The sequence below is a fragment of the Electrona antarctica genome, assembly GCF_951216825.1.
Source record: "Electrona antarctica genome assembly, chromosome: 1".
Classification (NCBI taxonomy): Eukaryota; Metazoa; Chordata; class Actinopteri; order Myctophiformes; family Myctophidae; genus Electrona; species Electrona antarctica.
In genome coordinates, this window is record NC_136806.1 from 19,861,521 (window position 1) to 19,889,496 (window position 27,976).

The 27,976-nt window shown below is 44.3% G+C and overlaps 1 protein-coding gene across 2 annotated transcripts; it reads left to right on the forward strand.

The window, feature by feature from the left end:
• Window positions 1-1,194: 1,194 nt before the first annotated feature.
• maml1 (mastermind-like transcriptional coactivator 1) lies at window positions 1,195-27,894 on the forward strand. Of its 2 annotated transcripts, XM_079504935.1 has the most exons (6): window positions 1,195-1,661; window positions 2,659-2,974; window positions 14,706-16,187; window positions 21,030-21,272; window positions 22,677-22,809; window positions 24,697-27,894. In XM_079504935.1, the coding sequence occupies exons 2-6, from the start codon at window positions 2,666-2,668 to the stop codon at window positions 25,791-25,793; spliced, it is 3,264 nt and encodes a 1,087-aa protein (XP_079361061.1). In that variant the 5' UTR covers window positions 1,195-1,661; window positions 2,659-2,665; the 3' UTR covers window positions 25,794-27,894. The 2 variants fall into 2 exon arrangements, with proteins under 2 accessions (XP_079361061.1, XP_079361060.1); XM_079504934.1 differs by having other exon boundaries at window positions 1,195-2,974.
• Window positions 27,895-27,976: the final 82 nt, after the last annotated feature.

Below are 27,976 nucleotides of genomic sequence, written 5' to 3' on the forward strand. Positions count from 1 at the left end.
GAATTCCAGTGATAAGGGAGATCCCAGACCCAGACCCTGCCTAGTTAGAAAGTTCTGCAAACGTGTAAAAGACAAGAAAGTAATAATGCTGTTTTAAAACAGGTCCTCTGTTCCCACTCACAACACATATGACAGTCAGTGGGGAAGGGAATCTACTCAATGGGGGGGAAAAGATCTTTCATGAGACTCCAGAACACACCATTCACAGAAATGTGGTCTCCTTGGCTGGAGGCAATAGAGGAATAGAGAATAGAATAGAGAATGTTTATTATTAGGAGTGGGAATGGGGGTAATTTACATACTGTAACACTCCTTTAACCAATATTATATTTAATCCGCTGCAAAGTATATACATTTTTTGTGGGTGTCCCTCAAAATATATAATAAATGGATGGTAGTTTCTTTGGTAGAAGTGTATTGAGTTAATTGATTTTCTCCCCATCTAGGCTGTGTGTGTGTGTGTGTGTGTGTGTGTGTGTGTGTGTGTGTGTGTGTGTGTGTGTGTGTGTGTGTGCGTGTGTGCGCGCGTGTGTGACTACTACAGATGGGTAAATGGGTCAGAGGAATAAAAGGTGAGATGACGACGTGAGTGACCATAGAGTTTTTTTTTTTTAAAGTAATGTACACATTTCAGTAAAATTACAAATAAATAAATAAAATAAAAAGGTACTCCGTTTCAGATATAACTACAAAACTACAAAAAAAACGTGACAACCCATACTCATTAAAACAAATGAGTGTGTATAAAGTCAAGTGTCGTTATAGTTTATTCAAAATGAGTGTAGGTGTGGTTTATGTTGTCACACGCCTGCTTATAATGTTGTCATTCTTTAAGGAGGTGGGACATTGCCATGACGCTAATAATAATTCCAAGGATTCTTCAGTGATGTCACAACTAGACTGAGTCATGGGTAGCCTACACCAGGGCAGTGGAAAAGAACGGGAAAAAAACCAGGGCACCTGAATGTGAAATGCAAAACCGCATCGTTTTTAAACTTCATTGCACGACCCTTTTGCCTGACAAAAAATAAAATAAAACCAATAATTATTATTCGTAAATTATTTTATATTTCGTGAAACAACGAAATATTAAACGCCCCCAGGAAACACACACTTCCGCTTGTATATGACGTCACCATCCGGTCCTTGGTATCTTCCATTCCCGTTGGTGATGAGAAAGGAAAAAAAAAAACGTACTCCAAAATGGCGATGAAGACCTGCTTGTCCACTGGAAAACAATAGAAACAGCAGAAAAGGGGACAGACAGAGTTGCCTCGGCTGTTTTTGTCTCGGACTGGGTTTCATTTTTTTTTACAAACAAAGGAAAAACGCCCACGCCTCTCCACACGGACACCTCGGTCGGTCGGTTGCTTTCACACAGAGAGAGGGAGAGAACTCTTTGGCGAGAACTAATTTGGTCAAAGTGTGTGAGGCAGCATCATCATCATGCTTTGTTTAAATGCTGTCAAGCTAGCTAGCTAGCCCAGAGCTAGCGTGTGATGCTACATCCGTAGCTTCAGTGCAGCAGCAGCAGTGTACCTGTTTATTAGCAGGGTTAGCAGAGCTAGCTTAGCCAAAACCTGAAGCTAGCTCCGCCGAGGAGAGGAGGATCAGCTGTTTGCTAGACAGATGCAGTAAGAAAAGAAACATCTGATTTTAAAGTAAGTGAACTCGCAACGTAATGCTTGTCTTTTTAGGCGAACCGAGCTCGCACTGAGCTTTGTCGCATGTTGAAATGTTGACCGTAGGTTGAAATTGTTTTATTTAGCGGATGGTTTTGTGGTTATATATTTTTTTGTACACTTGTCAAGTTTGAGGAGGAGCAGAAGGCAAGAGGAGCAGTTAACAGTTAGCTCTCTCCGGGCTAGCGCACAGCAGGCAAGCTAATCCGGCTAATGCGTTAGCAAAATAAACTTTGGAACAAGTAAAGCGATGTGATCTATATATTTACATGATGTGTATCAGCACGATGTGTTCGCCCGTGGCATCTGGAGGAGGGAAGTTTGCTTTACGAGGAAACTAAAAGGAAAAACAACAAAAGTTCTCTTTGAGTTATAGGGGGTTTTCGACGCTTGGCTCTCCAACTTTGATTTGTTGAGTGTAGGAATGTGAGAGTTTAAACCCAACAAGCTCATTGATGGAAATGTAGATCTGCTACACGTCCACTGGCAAAGTGTTGCCTTGTTTGCATTCAAAACAGGACGAATGTCTGTTTTGTTGTTGGGCTTTTTTATTTTATTTTTTGTGTTACTTGCCAAACAAGACCTTACGATGACTCTTGCCTTTACTAGTTTGATAACGAGTGATGGTGAAATGTTACGCAGAGAATGGGGGCAAATGCAGTTCACTAACGTTAAATTGATTTCTAATTGACGAAACTGGAGGTTGAGTGAAATTGCTGGAGAAAACAACCCTTTCCGTTTAAAAAAATCTTCTGCTCCTGTGACTAAAAGGCCATTAGCAAGACAAAGGTTGACTCTATGGAGCCAGTAGTGGATTCTTTGTAAAGGGGCAGGAGGGGGGTGTATACACGCCCTTTACTGAATAGAAGCAAATTCAGCGTTTTTCTGGGCGAAACCTGAGTCTGGATTGACAAAAAAAGAACGAAAAAAAGGAGAATTGATTGATGATGGCGGATTTTGTTGTACCGCGACACAGCGCGGTGATGGAGAGGCTCCGCCGGCGAATCGAACTGTTCCGGAGGCACCACAGCAGCTGCGAGAAGCGCTACGACAACACGGCGCTGGATCGGCTCGACCTGGAGCGACAGCAGACCTTCGCACTGCACCAGCGCTGCTTGCAGACCAAAGCCAAGAGGTCCAACAAGCACCGGCAACCGCAGCCGAGCGGCGGCGGCGACCAGGCAGGCGGCGTGCAGAGAGGAGGAGGCCCCGGGGCCGGCGGCGGCAACAACACGGACCTAGGAGACAGTGGAGCGCCCGGGGAGCAGAGCAGGAACAGCACTCTGATTGCGGTAAGTGACCACCAGCGACCACAGCTGTACTAGGAGCGTGTTAAACCCACAGTAGGTCATACACTTTAAACATTGAGCTCAGAGAGAGAGAGTCTACAACTCACGGGTCCACTTGGTATCAGAATTGGCTTTATTGTCACAACTCGCATCACAGGTTTACAGGTGTAAACATGGCCTCTTGGCCAGTTCACAATTGTAACAGAGACTTCAGAGATGTGCTTTACTGGTTACAAAAATAAAAAGTGGTGGGTGAAATTTGTTTTTGTACCAGCTCCATCGTTTTGGTTTTCAAGAAAAGGAAAACGAAAAGAAGAGTGTTGCATATGTAGACTTCCAGTGTTACAAATGGATAAATCAAGACTGAGAATTTCACTGTGTACATACTTTAGCACTACAGACATCACACTAAGCATGACAGCCCAAGGGGGATTTCATCTAAATGTGTGCCATTGATGTGGTCTCTCTTCAATGAGCAGAATGAAGGGAGCATGTTCAGATTAGTCTATGCTTCAGTCTCTGGACAGTGTGAGTGAAACCACAGTATTCAAAGAAGTGTGCAGCTGCAATGATTTGAAGAAGGAAAGTTGTGGCCATGCTGGCTGGTTGCTGTCACATGATCTCGTTGTTGTCCTTTACTATGTTAGCTGGAAGTGTGTGTGGTTGCTATGCTGCTTAGCTTCCATCTTTTGCCCTTTCAAAATCAAAACACATGGCTCTCTCTAGAGATGTTGGCATAGAATTTGACTTGAAATTTGTTCAGCGCAATGTCTGAAATATATATGAAGTACGAGAAAATGAGCTGGATACTGGATTCCTTAGCTGTTATCAGCATGTTTGCATTTTGTAATAGGGAAAAGTGGAGGCAGGGTGAGATGAGATTCTGTTTCCTATTCATGTGTGACTTTGTCACTTGTATCAAGGCAAGAACTTTACCATATTAGTTTTCGGTGTTGTTGGCACCTTTTTACAGTCAGACGTATTCTCAGTGGTCACGTGTTAACTGTTGACACAGCGTTATGGAAGCTGTGGATTGGAGTCAGAACTAATATCTCCACTGTAACTCCACTTGTTTTTAGCAATGACTCTGACGCCCACATAATTAGCAATTATAAAGATTAAAAATATAAAGATTATAGACTAGAGATGGTAGTAGTAAGCTACTCTAGAGAGGGTAGTTGGGGGTAAAGTGTCTTCTTGGAATCTAACCTGGGACCTTCTGGCTGGCCCCCTCCTGTTTAAATGTCTTAGCACATCTATCAACAATACAACGCATTGTGATTGATTGATTACTTTATTAAAAAGTTTGTCATGCTAAAATGATAACACAAAATACTTTCCACAGTACTCAATTCATCAGTAATACATGAAACAATACAATAGCAATACATATTGGAATAAAGCTTACACAGAGAAAGGAGGGATGGGGGCAGGGTATAGGATTCTACTATGGGTGTTCAAGGAGTTAAACTACTGTATGCTCAATTGTAAGGTCTTCCATTCTTTTAGGCTAGTTTTGAGTCTGGATAGGGAGTCGAGAACCTTAATGTATTTTAGTAGGTCATTCCACATTTTGGTGAAAGCATAGTAGTTTGAGCTGAATTTGGAGGAACGAGGTCAGTTGAGCTCCTTCTGCTGTTATACCCGTGGGCATCACTCATTCTAAAGAAGTAGTTTGACAGGTATCTGTGAGCTTGTAGATGGGCTATTTCTGCCGAATGTTCCCCCCAGAATAGGGACATTACGACTACGGTTTGCTTGGTTGATGTTGTGCTTTCCATATTTTGCGTTGTTCAAATGATGAGTAAAACTGGTTTAAACCCCACTACGTTCAGGTATCTTTAATGCAGCATGCCTTAGGCCAGTGGTTCCCAAACTTTTCAGGTCAAGACCCAAAAGAGAGATTAGATGTTTGCCTGGGACCCAAACTAGTGAAAATAGCAGATCTTCAAGAGGCGTTGCGAGCTTGTACATCGGATATTTACTTATTATATATTCTTTTTATTCATGTACTTTCTTAGATTTGTTTTTTTAAATGTATAAAATATATTTGTATTAAAAAAATAATGATTTGAAATATTTTTTAAATGTAGAAAAAGAAAGTGGTATTTTTACTTGAGTTGTGACCCATATAAATTTCTCTGTGACACGCAAATGGGTCCCGAACCAGTGCTTTAGGCCATTCAGATTCCATCATTTAGAGTGTTAATTAAACCCATATTGAGTGTTCACGGGCAATTTCCTCTCGTGCTGCTATGCCTTGGCTGATCATGCTCCTCGTAGCCTGTAGCTCCTCGTAGGGAGCTACAGAAAGGTGCAGAGTAATGAACATTGACTGAGTTCTTTTTTTATGCTACTATATAGTTTAGAGCCATTACAATAAACATTAGAAACCTGAGTGGAATTGTTGGCTACCAGGTGGACCCTGTTCCCTCCTTTTTCAGAATTTCTGTCTCGAGACAGCTTCTGTTTGAAGTCTAGCACAGTGGTTCCCAAAGTGGGGTCCGGGGACCCCTAGGGGTCCTTGAGAGAGTTCCATGGGGGGCCCAACTAAATGATGATTAGGAACCAAATGGACCCTTATGGATCTGTAACTCTGAGAGTGTACAAATGGAACCAAATGGACCCGGTCAAACTGAGGGTCGTTGAAATTAAACGGGTTGAGAATCACTGCTAGAGCCTTAAAAATCTTCTCCCTGGCATAACTCTTCAAATGGGGGTCTGTGGACCAATTTCTGTCAATTTGGGGGTCCTTGATGTAAAAAGTTTGGGAACCACTGAAGCATTTCATATACTCTTGAGTCCCAAAGTGGATCACAGGTCAGTTCTATCACCATCTGACACACTATAGGAAATTAGGAATATATGTTTTAACTTCTTGAACCCCAACTGTTCTGGGGGGAACATTCGCATAAAATTGCTGAGCCTGAGCTACAAGTGTTTTGGATCTGCTTCTGGCGAAGCGATTTGGTGTAGAAGGAAAACGAGCAGTGCGACGTACAGAACCAACTCAGACCCTCTATAATTAGTGAAACAGATCTAAGTGGTTAAAGGTAGTATGATGTCGTTTTTTAGGTAGCTGTCATTGTATTTCTCTTTTGCCTGTAGGCTTAGGGAAAGGGGGTGGGGGAAGGGATGTGATGAAGCAGCCAAAATGTTTATTTTGGGGTCCTGTGAGATTTTTGTATTGCGCTTTTTTGTTGAATATTTATGTCTCGCCCCCATTTATATAAACTCTATGGCCCGATTCATCAAGTAATTTTTCATATTTTGAGCGTACAGAGATTTCCGACCATTCCCACGTTGTGTGGAAGTCATTATTGTTTGACTGACGTTGAGCTCATATTATTCTCAAGTCAAGTCCAAAGCTGGCTTAATATCAGGGTCGGGATCAAAGCGTAAATGCATTTAGCATGCTTTAATCTTTGGGCTGAATCAATTAATAGTCACAAACCTCAAATATAATATGTAGGCTATGTGGTAGTGGTGTCAAAAGAAAAATACAGATATGCATCGGTAATCGATTTTAACATTAACGATGCGACTACATCGATGCCGTATGCCAAATAGCGTCTGAATCGGACGTTGGTTCGGTCCTAAAGTTATGAATCGGTCGGTCCACTAACTGCAGGAAAAACACAGATGTACAAGCCCAAAGCGCTGTGCATTACGACAGGGTAGATATTACTTGTAGATCTGCTACTTCCAGCGCAGGACACGGGCGCGCGCTTATGATGATCTTAACTATGCGTCGGCAGCAACACCAACGAGGCAGTGGAGGCACGCACAATAAACCCCTCCTCAGACAGGTTGCACACGCAGATCTGACACACATCTGTGCTTTCATCCACGCTTCCATGATCGGATAGCCTTTTAAATCTTATTTCCCATCCTCGGGGACAAGCAAAGTGATATCACCGGCTTCCACCCGATCTTTGTGGTGGTAGTGGTGGTGGTGTCTGACTGACGAGGGTAGCTAGCATGGGAGCTAACGATATAGTCTAGCTCATAACGTTATGGTGCGTTCACACAGGCAGTTGAAACGATGCAAAGACGCGTTGAGTTGATTTGGAGCAGCTACATGCATCGTTGCACCTTTGCAACGTCATGTCGCTGGCTTCCTTTGACAATGAATGGAGGACTGCATCTTTTAATCTGCCCCGTGTGAATGCAACATTCCCATTATGGTACTTTCCATCCTTTCCCCAACCCCTCACACTCAATGCTGCGTTCACACGGGCAGACGCAAAGCCGAATAGGAATATAATTTGGAGCAGCTACATGTCTTTGCATCGTCATGTTGCTGGCTTCCCTTAACAATGAATGGTAGACTGTGTCCTTGCGTCTGCCCGTGTTTAATGGTACCGAACGGCCAGGTTCCGCCTCTTGGACTTCCATCATGCCAAGTGGCAACTAACTCCAAATGTCCTGCAAATCATTTTAATATTGACGACATGAACGCATTCATACTATTAGTAGCCAACTTACCTCTGACAAGGAAGGATATTATATACTGTATGGTTGAAATTTGAAATAGCCGAACAAATCCATTCCCCAGGCATTCAGACAGACGACAGTGATATGATAGTAATCCAAAAGACGGACTTCCCCTCATTAATCAATGCAGCTTAAAAAAATATATCATATTCATGTTCAATAGAAAGGGCTTTTATAATATAATGTAATTGCCAAGTATAGCCTTGGTCTTGAGGTCTAGAGTTGCATTATAAGTGAGATTATACTTTATAACATTGAGTCAGTTGACATTGCGAGAGACTCTCCAAATAAGCTGATCTTCAAGTTCATGGTGGTGCGATGCATCACAGAGCACCGCATTCACCGTTGTAAGCTTGGAGATCTGTGCATTTTGCAGGTTGTGATATAACGTTTTTCACCTGAGGTTAGATATTTCCTGTTGCCTTATATGGTGTGAAATGGGCGTGGCTGTTCTATTACACGAGGCGACACTGCGAAACGCTTGGGAAAGAGGCGAAATGAGCTGCAGCCGCGATACCCACAGAGGAAGGCAGGTACGCCACGTTTGATGAATGGCACGTGAGATTGAGGGTACCTTTAGTCACTTTATTTACACCTGGTTGTAAATGTCCTTGGGGAATTGGGCCCTATATCTATGGAAACATCAACCCCCTCCATCTACCAGAGAGAAGGCATTCTCCCCCGCACCATACCCAAACCAGGAAATAAACCTTTACTTCATGGTTCACTCTTTAGCTGTATATAAAATGTGCTGTATTTCTCAATGCATATCTTAGTTACACCAACATTGTTCTTGTGAAGCAGTTTGTTTTATACGCCGCGATACCCACAGAGGAAGGCAGGTACGCCACGTTTGATGAATGGCACGTGAGATTGAGGGTACCTTTAGTCACTTTATTTACACCTGGTTGTAAATGTCCTTGGGGAATTGGGCCCTATATCTATGGAAACATCAACCCCCTCCATCTACCAGAGAGAAGGCATTCTCCCCCGCACCATACCCAAACCAGGAAATAAACCTTTACTTCATGGTTCACTCTTTAGCTGTATATAAAATGTGCTGTATTTCTCAATGCATATCTTAGTTACACCAACATTGTTCTTGTGAAGCAGTTTGTTTTATACTTTTCTGGCCAGGAAAAGAGCTTGACACAGTGGACAGTTGGCTGGCTCACTGTACGTGGACTCGCAGTACACCACTTGAAATGGACGGATACAAACTGTTTGAATGTAGCGTAGTTGTAAACTAGCAGTTGTACACAGACAGACGGGACAACGAAACAACATACATAAACAATCTATCTCTCCCTAGTGTTGTAGCAGGGACCTGCTCACAGACCTGTGCTATTCCTCCTCTGTCATGCAGCTGTCTGCTCTGCTGACGAGAGCTGACACGGGCAGCGGAGAAGAAATGGAGAACCAGTTGCGGCCGGGTCTCTCGCAGCTTGTTTGTAAACATCCTTTTTTATTTCAGCTGATGAATAGGTAATGTAGTTTAGTTGCACAGTATTAATTCCACATGTGCAGCTCCTAGTTTACATTTTTGTTTTCAAAATGCTATTTCATGCTGTCTTGTTTCTTCATGTCGACAGCAGACACAAACATTGACACCGCTTCACAGGCTGTCACTCATCATAACCTTGTACTGTTGTGTATGGTAAATGCCAATCGATATCCCTGACATGTCCCTTCCTAGCTTGCTATTTTTACAGGAACCATGCAATATGCAGGGTCAAATATGATGATTTCTGGCCATGTCATCGTCCATGGGGACTTTAATTGAGTCTCAGTCAGGACCAGACTGTTTGTATTTTAAGCTACAAATGTTTCAGAAACCCTGCGATACTGCTATAGTATTCATCCGGTTAGCTTATAGAACTGTTTACACACCCCACACTGTTTGGGCACTGTTGCGCCAGGACAATGTGACTGTAGCCCTGTGGGATGACTCAGGAGTATTAGCAGAAACCTCCACCCCCTGGAGACTAGCTGCCCACACACAGCTGACTCATCACTTTATAGGACACCACCAAGCTGAGTCTAGGCTCTTTCTCCCTCTCCCTGACAATGGGCTGCATATACAACTTTTCAGCAAACTTTACTTGAATCTAAACCACTGATTAAATATTTTAGTTTTGGATTGATTTAGGTTTAATGCAATGTTATACTTGATACTTTTAAATTCTATTTGCTTTGAGGAAGAGAAACTGACAATGCCATTTGAAAAATGAAGGAGTGCACTGTTTTTCAACCTCAGCTCCATGCCTTTATCAGTGGGAGTAATAGGTTGCCGAGTCTGTCAGTGTACTTGGTTCTAGTACACTGTCCTAGACCTAGTGAATGTGATATGGTTGTGTGGGAATGAAAAGCTACATGCATCCTCCCCTCTGCCACTAGGGTCAGAGGGGTTTTCTCAGCCGGGATTGCATAGAGCCTTAAATGTTTACATTGATCAACATCACAGTGGCAAATTTACATTTTGAATACAATCAATACAGACAGTCAGGTGTATGTGGCAATGTAAATTATGCCGTTGGTACCGTTGCACTCTCTCCTGTGAGAGTAAGTTATATGAAAACAAAGTCATAAATATCTTCTCAGTGTCCTCTTGCTGCCATCGCATAAGCTCTAAAGAAGATCATTAGATTGTGGCTTTGTATTGAGTGAAGCCTGTGTGCTCTGCTCTTGAATGCAAGCACCAAATTGTAGTATAAACTGAGCTGCGTTAGTTTAATCAGGCCTTTATTGTTTGTACTCTCTCTACTATCTTTCACTATGTGGAAGCTGGTAAGACGGGGGCATGCACACTGGCATCCAGGTAGAGGTGCTGAAGTGACAACATGGCAAACCTTTGTTAATATGAAAGAATATTTTGATTAATTTAGAAACTATGGCATCGGAGGCAGACACTACTGGGAGCAGTGAGAACTCACAACTGAACGCTTGCGGAGGCAGAGCGATTGTTTGAACAGAGAAAATAAATCAAAACTCGCGTGATGAAGAAGTGCAGTTTTTATTTTAACCCTTAAGAGTTTTGGAAGGCAGTTAAAGGCAAACGTTATTATGGAACATCAAAACCCTGTTTGACCTAATCTGTGCTGTAGGAATCTGTTCGGGCCTTTATGGAATAAGGACACCTGATCCACTCTCACAGTTATAAGCCAATAGGGCAAAAATTGGATTGATGCTTGTGTGTTAACGATCACTGCTGGAATGGATATCCGCAAAATGATTGCACATTGTGGTCAGCTCATAAAATGACGATGAGGCAATTATGTAATGATTGCATCAGTGTGCTGTAGCCCATTTGCATTTGTTAGGATGCAGGTGAAATAGTTTACACTAGTCAACATACCCAGCGTCCTGCCCTGAGGTGGTACTTTGTATGTTGATGTGATAAGAAGGGGAACAAACACAATCAAACTGCTCTAGAAAATACTTTTCAATAGGCCAAGTGCAGATGACAGAACCCAAAACCTCAAAATATTATTTCCAAATGAAGTCTCACCCTCTAGTGACATTGTGACAGATGATACTGTCAAAATGGCCTTGTTGTTGTTTATGTGAGCGTTGACTGCTGCTTGTTTTATTCCTTAGAGTAACATAACAAGTCCCGCAGTTCACACTACTGGTGAAATAAAAAGTCTTCATTACATCTTTATTGTCACATCACAGGTTTACACGGGTGTAAATCTGTAAAACACCTAGGGAATTCGTTTTTGTGCAAGCTCCATCGTTTTGATAGTTTCCAGAAAGAGAAAGAAAGTTATATTTACACATGGCATTTCCACCGAAACATAATGTACATGATGTAGAAATAGGTGATGGTATAGCAGCTGGTATACTGTTCATGACATAGACATTAGAGCAAGAAGAGTATCTGTGCGTTGTACATGAGATGAAGGTGCAGTGTACCGGTGGGTGTCAAGTTCAACCACATAGTCCACAAAAGGTTGCTTTACTGGTCTAATCCACAGTCTATGAGGAAAGCAAAGTTCAACAGCAGCACACAGGTGCAATGGCGCCGCCCTGGGGGAGGGTTGAGAAAATGTATATGTCTTACAAAGTCTTATGCACACCTCAGAGACGGGTGCGTAGGCACGGATCAACGTATTCAAAAAAATTGCAACAAAAAGGGAAAATGTGAGTGAAATGCTCTCCCTTCCCAACAACAATCTGCCGCCGATTCAAAATACTGAATCATGTGATCTGGCCCGACTGATGCCTGATATGTTGGACACACTACCCAAAATACGTCCGGTTATAGGGTACAGATGCTTCTTGATGACCCGATTGCCTGACAACCTTGATCTGTTCAAGCCTTTAGTGTGTGTTCCCTCCCTTGTCTTAGTTATAACGACAGGTTGAAAGTTGAAACATGGGAATAAGCCACTAAGGCATTATCAGTCCCAGTGTTGTGGGACGTTGTTAGTGCCGAGCCCAACCGGTCCCATGCCATCTAATCGGTACATTCTGCAGTGGCCCGCCGAGGATGTGCGTTCATCTTCCCAAGGCTGTCCGAACCCGTCCGACGTTTAAAGCAGCTTCAAAGAGGAGCTGACTTTTTTTTTTCCTTTTTTTTTTGCATCTCCCCTCCTTTGGGTCTCGGGAAGGAATTCGGCACGCTCCCTGCTCCCCCTCCCCATCCACGGCCCTGGTGTGCTTGGTCTTTTGTTGTGGGGTGCTCCACCGCTCCCCCTTCCAACTATACACATGGTAATTAGATTCATGTGGCCCAGAGTCTGTGGTAGTCAGGAGGAGCACTGGTGGTTGGAAGTGGGGGGTGGGGGGGTTTTGGTTGTTGGAGGATTTCAGACCAGTTTTTCAGGTTGTGTGGAGTGAGTCAACAGAGTTTTCTTTTCCCGACGAGGAGAGCAGAGGTTAGACACAGGGACCCAGTAAAGAGACGGTGTGGCTGCTGCTCTTTCTTTCCTCTATGTTCGTCTGTCTTTGTTGTCTCCACCAGGCCGAAGGCATGATGAGAGAGTATGTTTTGCACTCTGTTCGTCAAACTGTACACACACTCCCTGGATGCCACAGCTGAACTTCTGCCCCAATTCTTTCACATGAGCCTGTTATAGCGCCACCAGGAGACAGATCTTTGCAAAACACATTTTGACAGTACACCTTAGGTGTACCTACCTACAGATTTTGTCCAAACATCACACAAATCAGTACAGTCTCTCTATACTTTAGCAGTATAGCCATTAAATGAAACTAGTCTTTCAGCTCCGTTTTGAACAAAATGCCTCAAATCATGAAAACGGCATGTGATTTCCGCGAAAGTTTGTATGCACATTCCCACTAGGCAGAGAAAGAAATGCCACTTGAAACTGTTCAAATCAGCCTCATGGTGGCGCTATAACTGGCCAATTGCAGTTTTTACCTATAACTGCACCGATCTGTGTAAAACCTTGTATGCACACTCCCTAGATGCCAAGGATAAACCTTTACCCTGCATTTTTCCCACATCTGCACTCTATAGCGCCACCAGGAGGCCAACTTGTGTAAAACACATTTTGGGATATTGCTCCTTCACATTTGATCAAATTTCATGCAAATTAGTACACATGTCTACAAAAACGTCTGGCCTGCATTTTTCAAATCTGCCTTTTATGCCACCAGGAGGCGAAATTCTGTGAAACATTTTATTTTTCTTTGTGATCCTGTTATAATTAACACACTACAAGTTCCAGCTACTGCAAGTCTATTGGCTATTAACTGCTACTTCTATGATCACTCAATACCAAACAATGCCTGTGCACTTTTTCTAGTTTATTTTTCTCCTCTTGATCTGAGCTAGCTGAAAGTACATCCTGCAACCAAGTCTCTCTCTCTCTCTCTCTCTCTCTCTCTCTCTCTCTCTCTCTCTCTCTCTCTCTCTCTCTCTCATATATATATATATATATATTTTGTGTGTGTCTCTCATCTAAGCTAGCATTAGCACCAGCCAGAAGCACCTAATAATACAAGAGAAACTGCAGATCAAACAAACTGCGCTCAGTGCATACGGTGGTGTCATTGTTCTGTGAAGGTACCGGTACACGCATACCAGGCAAGCACAATCAAACGGTCCACACATGGATCGCTTCAGTGCATCAGAGCAAAGAGTCCCACAGGGGACCACAGGAATATAAGTTGGGGAAGTGAGGCCAGTTAGGTTCCCTCTCTGAGAATTATATCTGACATGGCTGAAGCCAAACAACTTGAGCTCATTAGAAGTTCTGCTTCAGTGTTGGGCCTATCATCCAGTCAAAAGAGAGATCAGGTGCAGTGGTTGAGGTTCTTGGGTCACCCCAAGTAACTACAGATTTAGCTCAATGGAAGGAGATGTGTTCTGGATGCTGTAGTTTGTAATCAGAGCTGATCTTATAAAAGGCGTCCGTCGTCCGATGGCTAGCTGTTGGAGTTGGTAGGCAGCAGCTCCGGCCTGGATGATCTGCTGACATCACAAGATTCTAATATGTGCACCCCCCCCCCTTGAGTCTGGGATCTAGCCGGAGGATCTCGACTTGTCTCAGGAAGCTCTTTGTCTGTGTAACCCTGCCTCAGACAAATGGATGTTTTAGGCAGTGGTACAAATGCCCTAAAGGTGTTAGTATCCTGGGACTCTGTGTGAAAGTATCTCTTGCTGTTATTTAGACATTTTAGCTTATACTCTTATCTCTTTCAGCAAATCATAAAAGTGACCGGCTGGGCCTGCTAGGGACACTTCAGTCATGACAAATGTATGTGTCTCTCATGGACAGAAGTGGGTGTCACAGGGACCAGAGCTATGATTTTCAAATTCTGACTGAGTCCACATCCACAAGGCCACCGTGCTTTCTCCCCCTCCTGTGATGACCCTAACATACCTGTAAAGCTGTGGGCATGTGTCCAACACTGTGATGACAAGGGGCAGCATATCAGGCTACTAGTTTCCCTCTCAAGTTTCTGTTCCCAATGAATCACTTGATAAAACATGTGACAGTTGAAAGCTCATAGCTTTCCCTCTGCCAACAAATGGCCAAATGTTACATGCTAGAGGTATAATGTCTTGCTCATGTATCTGAGATGAGTAGTGACTTTTTTGTTTTCTTTTATTATAGCTGTGTATTTTTACCCCAATTTGAAGATGTGTATGTAATTCACCTGATGTGTTTTCTCCATTATTTCCATTTACCATTGAGAAAAACATGCAGGTGAGCAAAATAAAATAAAAACTATTTCTAACGACTGGCTTGTCTTGTCCTTCCAGCTCCAGGAAACTGTAAAAAGGAAGTTGGAGAGTGCAAGTTCCCCGCTGAGCAGAGACCAGGTCAATGGCTTCAGCGACGGCTACCCTCCCTCTAAAAAGACCTGTCTGGACAATGGCACAGCAAACGGTGGCCTCCCGCCACACTCTCCCATGGACACCAAGCATGGCATTTGCAGTGGCGGTGGCATCAGGGACACAATGGTGTCCAATGGGAACCATGGTCGGGGAGGAGACTCTGGGGACATATGCAGTGCAGAGCAGGAGTTCAGGCTGAAGGAGATGAAGCAGGAGCCAGACGACATCCTACCATGCATGCTTCCGTCGGGAGGAGGGGCCAACAACAGCATGTTCCCTGATCTCAACTTGAACGAGCAGGAGTGGACAGAGCTGATGGAGGAGCTGAACCGCTCGGTGGCCTACGAGGACATCCAGGACATCCTCAACGATGGCTTTGAGGACCGCAAGGACCCACCAGACCTAGCGTCGCCCCCGCGCAGCGGAGTGGGTGCTGGGGCGCCTGGCGCCTCTGGAGGAGGTGTGGGAGCAGGTGGGGTAGGAGGGAGCCAGTTGTCGTCCGGCCAACCGTCCCAGGGCCTCATGCCACCAGATCTAGTTAGCGTCAAGGTGGAATACTCCCCAGCCTCGGTTGCCTTTGAACAGGACCGCACTGGGTCTCCGCAGATCCGACCCACCTCGTCCGGACCGCCAACAATCCCTACCAACTCTCCCGTCACCAACTCCAGTGCCTCGTCCCCAGCTATGTCTCAACCACAGCAGCCCCAGCAGGCACCTCCCTCTAGGCAGCACCAGCCTCCAAACCACCTCCTACCCTCGGTACCCCAGGTGTCCAAAGACCTGTCCCCAGCGCAGCAGCTTCAGCAGCTTGCTGCCCAGCAGAGAGCCCAGCAGATGCACCAGCTCCAGCATCAGCAGAAACAGCTTCAGGTCCAAAAGCAGCAGCAGCAGCAGCAGCAGCAACAAGCAGCAAAGTTCCACCCCCAGGGATCGCACCCCCATCCGCCATCTTGGCCTCAGACTGTCAACCCCTCCCAGAGTCCACTTGGGGGGAACTTTGGGATGGAGAAGCCAAGTAGTCCATCCCTATTTCCACAGGACTTCAACCCAAATGCCCCCAAGCAACTCCTGATGCCTGGCCAGGCGAACAAGGTCTCGCCCAAGGCTGGTGCTGGCGGTTATATGCCAGGGCCTGGGGGCCACCCCAACATGCTCGGCCACCCGGGTTCAGGGGCCCCTCTCAGTCACCCAGCGCCGACCGGAGGCCAGCCTCCTTCCTCTATGCTCAACTACAGCAATACCAAGCCACTGTCCCACTTTGAGACGGGGGGTCCTGGACCGCCCCGTGGCCCCCCCAATGCACAGAACCAGCCCAAGGCAGCACTCCTGTCGCTGCTCAGACAGCAGCAGCAGATGAAGCAGAAGGCTGGCATGCCCTTCAGACCCCACCTACCACCCCATGCACAGGTAAGAGCCTGATGTCTAAATTACTCTCTAAACCCCATCTGAGTTTTTGTGTAACAGTACATTCTTTGTAAAGCTTTTTTGTTTTTCACCCTACATGCCTGGCACTTTGCTGTAACACAACTGTGAGTGACTTAACATGTGCAACAATAGATGACAAAAATTGCACCTGAGCTTTGCAAGAATGAGAGACCTAATGTTGGTACCCTGACAAAAGAATGTCAGAATATCAGGCAGTAGAATCAGTATAGAGTACGGAGTATAAACTGAGCTTTAGGTTTATGTACTCCTAAGTTGCACTTAGTCTTGATTTACTGTCAGCTAAATATGAGTGCTGCGAATGTAAGTGTGGAGGTTAAAATTGTCTTAACACTTTTTCTGCCCGCTAGGTGGCATTGACTCCCGTTGTAACGAGCCTCCGTTTCATTTCCGGGTTATCAGAGAGGAGGGGGCTGTTGTTGTGAGGAGTGATCATTAGCATTAGCGCATAGCCTTTACCTCTTGTCAGAAACGGTTACATGTCCGGAGCGTTGCGAGACAAAGTCACAAATGAAATCCTGTCACCATGGACAGGGCTTTAAAAATCCTGCTTTTAATGGAGATAAATGGAGCCTGGATGTAAAAATCCCATAGCTGGTGGGGACGGAGGTGTTGAATAGCAACCGAAGCAATGATAAAAGTTAAATAGACGGTCGCCGCTTTCATATATGGAGGCACCTGCCGTACCCTAGCCTAGGGGTATCTGTCAGTCTAAAACATGGCACTGGATAAAACATTTAAGGACCAGCCAAGGAGTTTCACTGGCATCAGCAAACAACCCGGCTTTCATAACTAGGCCTGCAGCACATTCCATGGCCATTTTGTGTCCACACACACACACGCACACACACACACATGCACACAAAAACACAGCCCCTCCAGTGTACTGTTGGTGTATGATGGAGTATGGTGACCGTGCTACAATAGTGAACAATAAGGGCTTGTTAAAAATGAGCCATAGTCGTTCTGCTGGCATATCCAGTTCGAAAGAGTGGATTTCTTTTTGTACTTTTAAGATTGAAAGGCTAGTGTTGGTGAGAATCCTTAAAAATAAGTTGTTTTTCTTCTTTTCTTTTAATGCTCAACATAATAGGACATCACATGTTTATATGCCTTAGCCTGTATACATATAATAGCCATACATATATTTAGGCAAATCAAGGTGCACCCAACATGAATGCCAGTTATTTTGTGTGATACCTGAAGCATATTAAGCCTGAGAGTTACTGACACTGCTCCACTTCCTATTCCGGCGTGCTTCACATTGATTTGCTACCAAAATGAGGGACCTCGCGGTTAAATAGGTTAAATCGCGGTGAAGTCAATGAAATAGGTGTCGCAAAGTGACTAAACTAAAGGCATGCACATCCTGTCTGTTTCGAGATTCCCGGCTCGAGACTTTACCGATTTTTAAAAATAAATAAGGGAGCAGCATTCTGGTGTGTTTTCTTTTCCCTCATGAAGTCATGAGGGGGACCTGAAATTAGTCATCCCTTTAAGATTCCTAGCTGCTTAGTTAGACGCCCTTCTAAGAGCACCAGACGGAAGTCCATACATCCCAAGTGCTCTCTGACAAAAAGTCATGTTGATCAATTTGTCTAATGTGAACCATTTATCATTGTGTCCAAAGCAACCACCAATCAACCAACGGATAGATATGGTGTTTGGCTTAAAAACATGGCTTGATGCTGGATCCCCATCTTGCAATTAGTTATTAAATTCTGGGGAATTACGTGACTGTGAGGGGGATAGGCGCTGCTTTATGGAGGCCTTTTGTGTTTTTTGTGTGCCAGTTGACTGTCTTTTTAAAGCTTTTTTTTTTCTTTCGTCCTACATGTCTGGCACGGGCCCCATGCTTTGAGGGAACTGTGTGTGGGGTGTGTGTGTGTGTGTGTGTGTGTGTGTGTGTCTAGGTCAAGCAGCTGGTTGCTAAGGAGTTGGCGTGCAGGCTAACACGGGGGGTTGGGGGTTGTATGTGTGGGGGAAAGTGACAAAGCAGCCTTTCATTCAACCATGTCTTTCCCCTCTCTCTTCTCTCTCCTTCTCTTTCCCCATATCTCTCTGCCTGTCCTCCCTCTGTCTCCCTCCCCTTTAATAGCTTTCTTGCTCTCTCACTATGTCCGTCTCAACTTTTTCCCTGTCCATCTCTTTCTGTCCCTCTCCTTCCTCTGCCTCTGACCTCCCCCCAACTCTCAGCTGTCCTGGTCAGTGTATTTTCGGTGCAGACCCCCCCTCCTGTTCTTTATTTAAATATAGCTGCTCTGGCTTTGAACCCATTGAATTTTTCCTTGCGCGAGTGGGGAAACTTTTAGTTTCTCTTTACTTTCTCCCTCCTTACTCCCCTGCCTCTCTATCTCTCTCCTCCCTCTACATCGTCGTCTATCCTCTCATCCCTGGTCTGTCTCTCTCTCTTTCTATCGTGTTCTCCCCACCCCCTGTGTCGTTCTCTATCCCCCACTGTCCTCCTCTGCACTCCCCTCCCTCCCTACCTCTCCCTGACTCAACTCTTGTCCTGTGGCGTGTGGATGGCAGCCGTGCAGTGCTCCTTCAGGCCAGCCTTGTCAACTCTAGCCAACTTTCCGGATCTTTTCCACGGTGCAGCGTTTTTTTTAGCAGGCCCCGGCTGGCATGCTGTGCTCCAGACGATCGGTGAATAGTGCATGTGTTGAGTAAAGGTTTTTGAAAGACGTCGTAACAAGAGCAGCAGCAGCTCTGCTGTAGCCATAAGCTTTTCCCCTAAGCCCTAGCTATATGAAGTTAGGGGAGCCTTATTAATTACAGTGTGGTTCATACTTGTGGTAGCTCCCAGGGGGCATGCCGTCCAAGTGTGTCTGTGGCTAATAGTAATCACATAAACCACTAGACTGATGCGCATGCTGTCAGTAGGACAAGTAAAGGGAGTGGATCTCTTCATTTGTCTAAAATGATGGACCAAAATGGTAATGGACCTGTGAAGTTCGTTCCGAGGTCTGATTGGTTTCGACATTTTGTTGGACCCGAACCCTAAATTAACCTGTGCGTGCAATTTGTTCAGAGATCTGAATTGTTCCAAGATATTACAGAATATAGGCTAATCGAAATCCATTGTGGAATAGCAGCTGTATGTGCTATGCACTGCAATAATCTGATCCTTGGCCGAGAGTGAGTGTGCAATATTGTGAGAATATATATCTATATATATCTTTTGTTTTGTTTATTTTTTTGTGAATATCTATCTGTCACATTTTGTCAATTAATTCCCGCCGATTAACCGATTTGTCTGGCAAATGGTAAATGGTGCATTTATATAGCGCCTTTATCCAAGGCGCTTTACATACATTGTGCATTACATTCACCCATTCACACTAAGGCTGTCCCCAAACATTCAAGGTTCGAATGTTCGCTCGTTAGGGTTGGCACTCGAATCTTAATTAATGGGCTTGAACCATTCGTTTTTTTTATTTTTTTATTAAATAAAAAATATTATAATTTTTTCCCTTTTTTTTATTAACTCGAAAATATATCTCGGCGAGAATGCGATATGAGCATGTAAAAAAAAAAGTAAGTTTCTAGTGCATTCCTGTCAGAAGTTATGATTTTTTTAAAGAAATATCTCCTAGTTCTGCTGTCCCATCTCCCGTGCTTGTAATTTGGTGATTGGCCTGCAGCTGAGGTGAATTGAATGGAATGTCTGACGCGTCTCTCTCGCACACACACACACCAGCATGATCGCTGACAGGGGCGCCAATGGCGACGGAAACCATGCAAGGCACCAACCAGCACATCAGGAGCAATTAGGGGTTCAGTGTCTTGCTCAAGGACACTTCGACACTAACTCTGGGGGAGCCCACGTTCGAACTGGCAACCTTACGGTTACCATCTGGCCACTCTACCCCTGAGCCACCGCCGCCAAAATGAATTCCACCCTGGTGTCATTAGTATGACATCAGTATGATGACAGAGATCCACATGGGAAGCCATGCCATTATTAGACCCCATCTTGTAAATGAATGACGACTGATGAGTGTTTGTGGTATTTGACCTTTTTCTGTGACATTGTATCTTTGGGGGATTTGATTCCCCCGTACGACAAGAGACGAAGCAAGAGGCGCGCTGCCTTCTTTTCTATCTCGCTCTCAGATGGTGTCATCTCTGTTGAAGTCTTGGATCTATTAATACTGCCCTAAAGATAAACTTCAGATAACTGCATATTGTATGCTTAAAGGACCACTTCACCACTTTTCAACCTGTCCTCATATAATTGGTCCTCACTAATGTTCATGATAAATATATGACCAATTATTTTCCTTCTCAGTCTGTGTGTCATAGGAGGGCTGTGGGCAGTTCAGAAAGCCATCTACCAGTGACATCATCGATGGGGAATCCAAGCGAATAGAAACTATTAACTATTCCTGAAAAGTTACCATGCTATAATGGAGGCCATCGTTCTCCCGATAATACAAATCTAGAAATCTTGTTTAAAAAAAGAAATCAACTGTGTGTATTGTATGACCATTAGACTGGGCATGCTCGTGCCCAGTCACGTGGTAGGAGCAGCACCAGAGTGGATGGACGACGGTTTTCGGAATCGTTCCGACGTGCGTTCTGACCATTTTTTTTTATTTATTTTTTTTAGTCAAAAACTCAAAATCTGCCTGCACTTTTACTCCTGCTCTGCTTCGCTCACATGATCTGGTTAATTCTAATAATAACTCTGCGTGTGCATAATATTGATCAATTAGATGATGGCTCATGGACTGAACAACACTGCATTACAGGAATATATAAATGTATTTTTTTCTTCTTCTGTTGTCTGTCTGTAAGCAGGACCAGAGCACGTACCCTACCGGACCACACGGGCCAGGCCCGGCAAACCCCATGGCCAACCAGCCAGGGGGCAACGCCATGGCGGGTAACCACGGCAACGCAGCCTACCTGGCAGCGGCGCTGAAACAGCAACAACATCAACAGCAGCAGCAGCAACAACATCAGCAGCAACAGATGCAGTTATTAGAACAGCAGAAGCAGTACCTAATGGGACAGAGGCAGCAGCAGATGATGGCGGAACAGGTACGGCGCAACCACTCCATACATTTTCACTTGTACACCCTAGCATTGCATCCGATCGCTATTTTGATCGCCGATATCATTTGCAGTAAATGGCGACTACAATCCCATCTACAACAAGCTCCCATCGCAATGCAACACGTGAGCCTGTAGATCAGCTATTTTCAGCAAATTTGGTATCGAGGGGAAACGAGAGCAGACCAAGTACAGAGCCGACCGGGTCAAATTTAGTAAGAATATAGGGGGTTTTCATGATTCTGAATTAATTCCAAGCATTAGTTTTGCACGAAAAACACTCCTTCGGCTAAAAATGGACATACCGTCATCACAAATGTGATGAGGTCAGTACATTTGTGCAAGTGCCTATGGCCGAATTTAGCCGAAGGAGTGTTTTTCGTGCAAAACTAATGCTTGCAATGGATTCAGAATCATGAAAAACCCCTAGTTTGACCCGTCACATGTGCTACTTAAAGCATGAAGACATTTTGGAAATGTTTCCTTTTATATAGGTTGTTAATGGAACCCCCTTATTATGAAAATTGCCCAAACTATGCAAGTTAGCATCGGGCAGTTTCTAAATGCTGGGGTGGGGACCAATCCTCAACATTTCTAACATAAAACTTTAGGGTACTCAAAATGTCCGGGTTCACATTCTGGCAAGTGGACTAGAGATAACAGTGGAGAGTGAAAGTGAATAGTCATACCCCTGAATTTTCTCAGATCTCACTTTGAGAACCACTGGCTGACCTACAGTATATAAATCATTCCTGGTCCTGGTTGTAGTGTGCGTCTACACATTACTACATTACACTCACGCCTGACTGCAAGGACTTAACTGAATTCTCATAGTATGACTTCAGTTGTATGTGCCTGTCTGGACCTGCATGTGCCCTGAGTCTGCACTATTTTGCATATGGCTTGATTCATTCATTCTTCTGCCTGTTCCTCCCCTTTCCATTTACACTTATTCACTTTTGACACTAGAGGGAGCCACTTGTGCATAGGACCAAGTTTCACATATTTGTATTGTATTTGATCATGAATCTCTGGATTCTCATAAACAAAATGTATGTTTTTGTTTTGGTCTATGTTGTTGGCACTTCTTTGTGCATTGTGTATGTGTGTATCTTGTTAGTGTTCTATGCCTGCTGCCTACATACAATGCACATCGAACTGGTCATGTATTCAGCTTGTTACTGCTCTCCAATTCTACCCCTTTTACATCATGTTAGTTTGTTCAACAATTCAGTTTGCTTTTATTGTCATCTTGACTGTTTTTTTTTCTTTTTAAGCTGCAGGCTTTCTAGTAATTGTTTTTTAATCTGCACAATTTACAATTTTCATATTAATTCATCAGTTTTCTGTGCAAATAAATGTGGACTTTTGTGTGTCCATCTCCTTCTCCAGGAGAAGCAGCGACAGCAACAAGAGCAACAGCTCCAGCGACATCTGACCCGACCGCCTCCACAATACCAGGACCAAGCGGGCCAGGCAGCCAACCAGAACCCTTTCCAACAGCAACAGGTCAACCAGTTCACCGGTAAGTGTATTGTCCATTGCAGTGGTTCCCAAACTTTTTCATGCCAAGGACCCCCAAATTGACACTAATTAGCCCGCGGACCCCCATTTGAAAATATATGCCAGGGACCCCCATAAGAGAAGATTTTTACGGCACTAGCGGTGATTCTCAACCCGTTTAATTTCAAGCACCAGCAGTTGGACATGCATTAGGCTACGGACCCCTATGTTTAAGGCATTTTTATCTCTGGGACCCCAATTTATATTGTTCAATCAATATTAATTTAACTCTGAGAGTGTACAAATGGAACCAAATGGACCCGTTAGGGTCTGTTTGGTTCCATTTGTATCACTCTCAGAGTTACAGACCCATAAGGGTCCATTTGGTTCCAAACTATAATTTAGCTGGGGACCCCCTGGAACTCCCTCAAGGACCCCTGGGGGTCCCCGGACCCCACTTTGGGAACCACTGGTCTATTGAATAGATTATATTCTGTATCTATAGTGTAACTTTCACTATGGTGCTGCTAAATATCTTTGTGTGTCTGTCCAGCTTTCACAGTTCTCATGACTTTCACTTCACCAGGCAATGTGTGATTGATCTACTGTTGAGGAGACAGACATATATGTAGACAGACAGGCTTAGTTCTAAATGGTTTGACCTTCAGCCGCACCTTAAAGCATTTCCGGTTGTATTTCAGGACAGGCAGAGGGACAGAAAGAGAAGCTAAGAGATTGGGTCCATTGAGTCTAATATATATTCTTTCAGAGCGAACATTTTTAACTCAAATCTTCTGCGGGGTCCCTGGAACAACATATTTTCAGATTGGGGTCGGAGGCCAAATGCATATCATTTTTGGGGTCCTTGACATGAAATAGTTGAGAACCACTGACATAGAAACATAGGTTTTTCAGAAAACTGTCATGATTTAGAAGACATTTGTAGATTCGTCGTCGGGTCTAAATGGGATAACACAAAATTAAGAATACATAAAAAACCTAGATCAGTATTTTATTTCTGTTTGGCTTTTAGGCTTCGTAAACAAAAATCGCACTGGGTAGAGATATGACCAATAACTTGGATAAACAAATATTATGTATGCATGCGAGCATACATGGCACAATAACACGTTATGTAATAACTAACGGAATAGTCGAAATAGCAGATCTACAAGCTCACAATGTGTCGTGAACTTGTAGATCTGTTATTTCCACTATGTTGTTCTTGTGATGCTCAGGACAACCGTTTCATTGTTGGTCTGAATAAATATAGCGTTGCTACACCACTGTGTACATTTTGCTTACCACTAATTTGAATGGCAAATTCGTGCTAATGTCATAAGGGGCCTCTGGTTTCAGTGAACCTGTTAATTTGTGCTTGAGGCCTCTCTTTCTGCACCATAGGAAAGTTGTGTTGATTTTCATTTTATGTAAGACCATTGCACAGAGCATTTTAGACTTGGCTAGTCACCCCTTTTGGAGAGAAATGTACCTCCGTGCATATTTCAGGTTGTAGGTTCTGACTACAGGCCAAAACTTAACTTTACCCCATGTGTCATCTAGTTTTCAATATATTATTCAGCCCTCTTTGTCAACTATTTTTATGTTTTCAGTTTTCTTCTGGTAAATTTATATAGCACTTTTTATCCAAAGCGCTTTACATAGATTCACATTCATACACCAATGGCGGAGGAAACCATGCAAGGCACCAACCTGCACATCGGGAGCAATTATGTGAGTCTTGCTCAAGGACACTTGGACACTAACTCTGGGGGAGCCTGGGATCGAACTGGGAACCTCGAGGAACATCCGTCCGCTCTACCGGCCACTCTGAGCCAGTCAATATGTAATGTAATGGTCTTGTAGCATATCAACTTGTCTTAACGTTCTCTTCTCTTTAATTTCCCAGGCTCTTCTCAAGCAATGGGTAACGTCGGCTCCATGGGAGGCTCCGCGCCTGGAGGCCAGCGTATGTTCCCTCAGAACCAGGGCATGATGGGAATGAACATGGGCCAGAGTGGGGGGCCGGCGAGCGGCGTTGCCCCACCTCCAGCCGCCAGCCAATCCGATATGAGCCTTCCACCCTGCGGAGGGGGTGGCGGTATGGACGTTCAGCAGGTCCTCTACAGCAACATGAACATGCACCCCTCTCACCCAAACCACCCCTCGCATCCCTCCCAGCAGGGTGGCATGCAGAGGCAGCCCGTGGGCCCCATGAGTGCCAGCTACAGACAGAACCTGCTGGCTCAGCAACAGCAGCACCTCAAAAACCAACCCAATGCTGCTCTCTTGAAGCAACAGCAGCTTGCCGCAGCCGCTCGGCTCCCTGGCTCCATGCCAAACTCTATAGGAGCTAACATGCCCAACTCCATGTCTAGTGCAATGTCTGCAGGCATGCAGAACCCACAGAGCCAAGCCTGGCAGCAGCAGCATCAAGGCATTCAGCAGGCCCATGGTGCCCAGCCCCCCTCCAGTAATGGAGGCATGCCCCCTAACGCCTTCGCCAACCCCAATGCCTTCCACATGCAGCAACAGTCACAGACCCGCATGCCCAAGCTTCCGTCAGGCGGTGGTGCCCCCTTTGGTGCCAACCCCAACCTCCGTCCCATGGCCGCCATGAACCAGCAGATGATGCAAGCCAACATGGCTGCTGCCCAGCAGAGAGCGCCACCCAACCCACAGTCCCTGGGCCAGCCGTTGCCCAACCAGCAGCAACAGGCTCAGCCGCAGCAAGCCGCCCAGAATCAGGCTGTTCTACCTGACCTCGGGACATTTGGACAGCTACAGGGCAACAGTCGCCAGGGGCTACAGTGTAACCAAGGTTACCAGCTCAGTCGGACTGCCAGTCAGCCGCAGCAGCAGTTATCGTTCGGCTACAACCCGTCACCAGGGGCTGGTGCTCTGGCTAGCTTCCCCGGAGAGAGCGACCTGGACTCTTTACTAAAGGGCCAGAGCACTCAGGAATGGATGGACGATCTGGATGAGCTGCTAGCCAGCCACCACTGAACAGTCTCTACTGGGTGTGTAACTGTTACCTGCTCTGTTTAAACCCTATTGGGTTGGGAATGCACGCATGAGTGGAAAGGGTGCGTCTCAGATTTGGAGGTGTTGGAAGTGGTCCACACTCTGGTTTATTATAAAAGCAGTGATATTGAAAACTTGGATTTGGGCTTTGTCTTAGCCCAGAACAGCCTTGGATTTCAGGCACTGTTTCAGCTCTGTTAATATTGTTTATAAAATGCAGAGAGATGACCATACATAGAAACATTAGAGAAGCGTCTAATGTATAAATGAAAGTTTATAATGAGATACTCCAAACCAATTCCCAATCCATTGCAATGCAATGAAGGAATAATGAGGGCCATGATGAGATGACACACTGGCACCAATCAAAGACAGTCCAGTCACTGTTGGAGCTTTATATAGAAGTATATATACAAGCCTGTGTGATGATGAGACAGAAGCTAGACTTAAGACTACTACTGAATCTGTGTCTCAGTTCGAAACCACTGTTTCCTGCGCTGCAACCCTGCCCAGGGCTGGATACCACAAACCTATCAGGAACACATCGATTTTGGGCATTTCTGTCAATTATAAATTGCCCCCCCCCAACTTGAAATGTTGCAAAATTTCATAAATTTGAATAATTGAGACAAAACTGTCAGAAGATACCCTGCCCTAAATAGAGGGGTGGAAGAGAAAAGGCACGCAGACACTATAAGAACCCTCCCAATCTAATCCACTAAAATATTACGCTAAAGTCTCATATCTCAATTTCCCCAGACCTTTTATTTTATTCTCTTGTCTTATTGTAGGGATAACACACTACTTGAGTCCCCCAGACGGGTCCACCTAGACGGGCTGCTTATGTAAAACCAAACGGTTACCTTCCCCAGCCTGCTTTGTCTGGCGTTTTAAATAAAGACTAAGTGAGCAGCGTTGTTTGAGCGAGGTGGCAGGGCTCTGCATTCCGCTGCTTTTACTAATGGGTGGTGATACAGTAGGAGCACAATGAAGGTATTGTAAGCACTCTCCAAACAAACTGTCATCTCAACAAGCCAGTGACACACGCACATGCACGCACACATACACACAGAGGGAACTTGTCCACGAACATGGCCACTGTTTACTGTTCATATGTTAATGATAGACACTGTAAAACAGTTTAAAACACTGGCAGCATAATGTCAGTTTTTAAATTATTATTTTATTTTATTTGTGTCAACGGTTATGGTTGTGTGGGTCCATCCAGCAGTTAAACCAGGGTGGCGTTATCTTTGGCATATCTTTTTTTTAATTCAAACCATAGTGACAAAGCATCAATCAAGGCATAATAAGAATTCATCATGGGTTTCTTTTAAAAGTTTTTGCCACACAGGGAACATTGCAAATATGCGGTAACCGGGCTTCTGCCAGTACTCTGTTCCTGTTGGCTTTCATTGTTTAAAGGTAAAGATTATGACCAGATTATTTTCTGGTGAAGAGAGGAATTGTCTACTGTACTTTAATTTGTTCATACAATAATGTATGCATTTTGTTTTTTGCTGACTTAATAATGCATACGTGCTGTTGCTGAGACCACACAGCAGTCGCCGTGTCCCAATATCAAAACACACAGGATGAGTAGTTTCACATTACTCCTGTTAGGCTTCCTCATTTGAAGGTGAAGATTATAACCAGATTATATCTGGTGAAGAGAAATTATGTCTACTGTACCTTAATTTGTTTAATCAATGTATGCATTTGTTTTTACAAAAAAATGTAATAATGCATAACTGCTATTGCTAAGACAGTTTTGGGCTGGTTTAATTCTTTTTTTTTTTTTTGCAATCCATTTATGCCATTCTGCTGCCATAACCATTCTGTTTGCCATAGCTTCGAGCATACAGCCAAACACGAAGATTGGGGACTTTTTTGTGTGTTCTTATAGGGGGATCTGTGTAAATTTATATAAATATATTTTTTTGTATGTATGCCTTTCCTAATGTTGTGGAGGAGATAGATCTTATTTTTATATATTGCATTGGATTTTTGTAAGTATTTTATACTTTTGATATCGTTCTCTGTAAAACAAGAGTATTATGTAAATATAGTTCCGTAGAAACTGTTTTTGTCTCCATTTGTCTCTGTTTGGGGTAATTTATCGAAAGTGTGGGAAGGTATTTTAGTACCGACCCCGGGTCTCCATC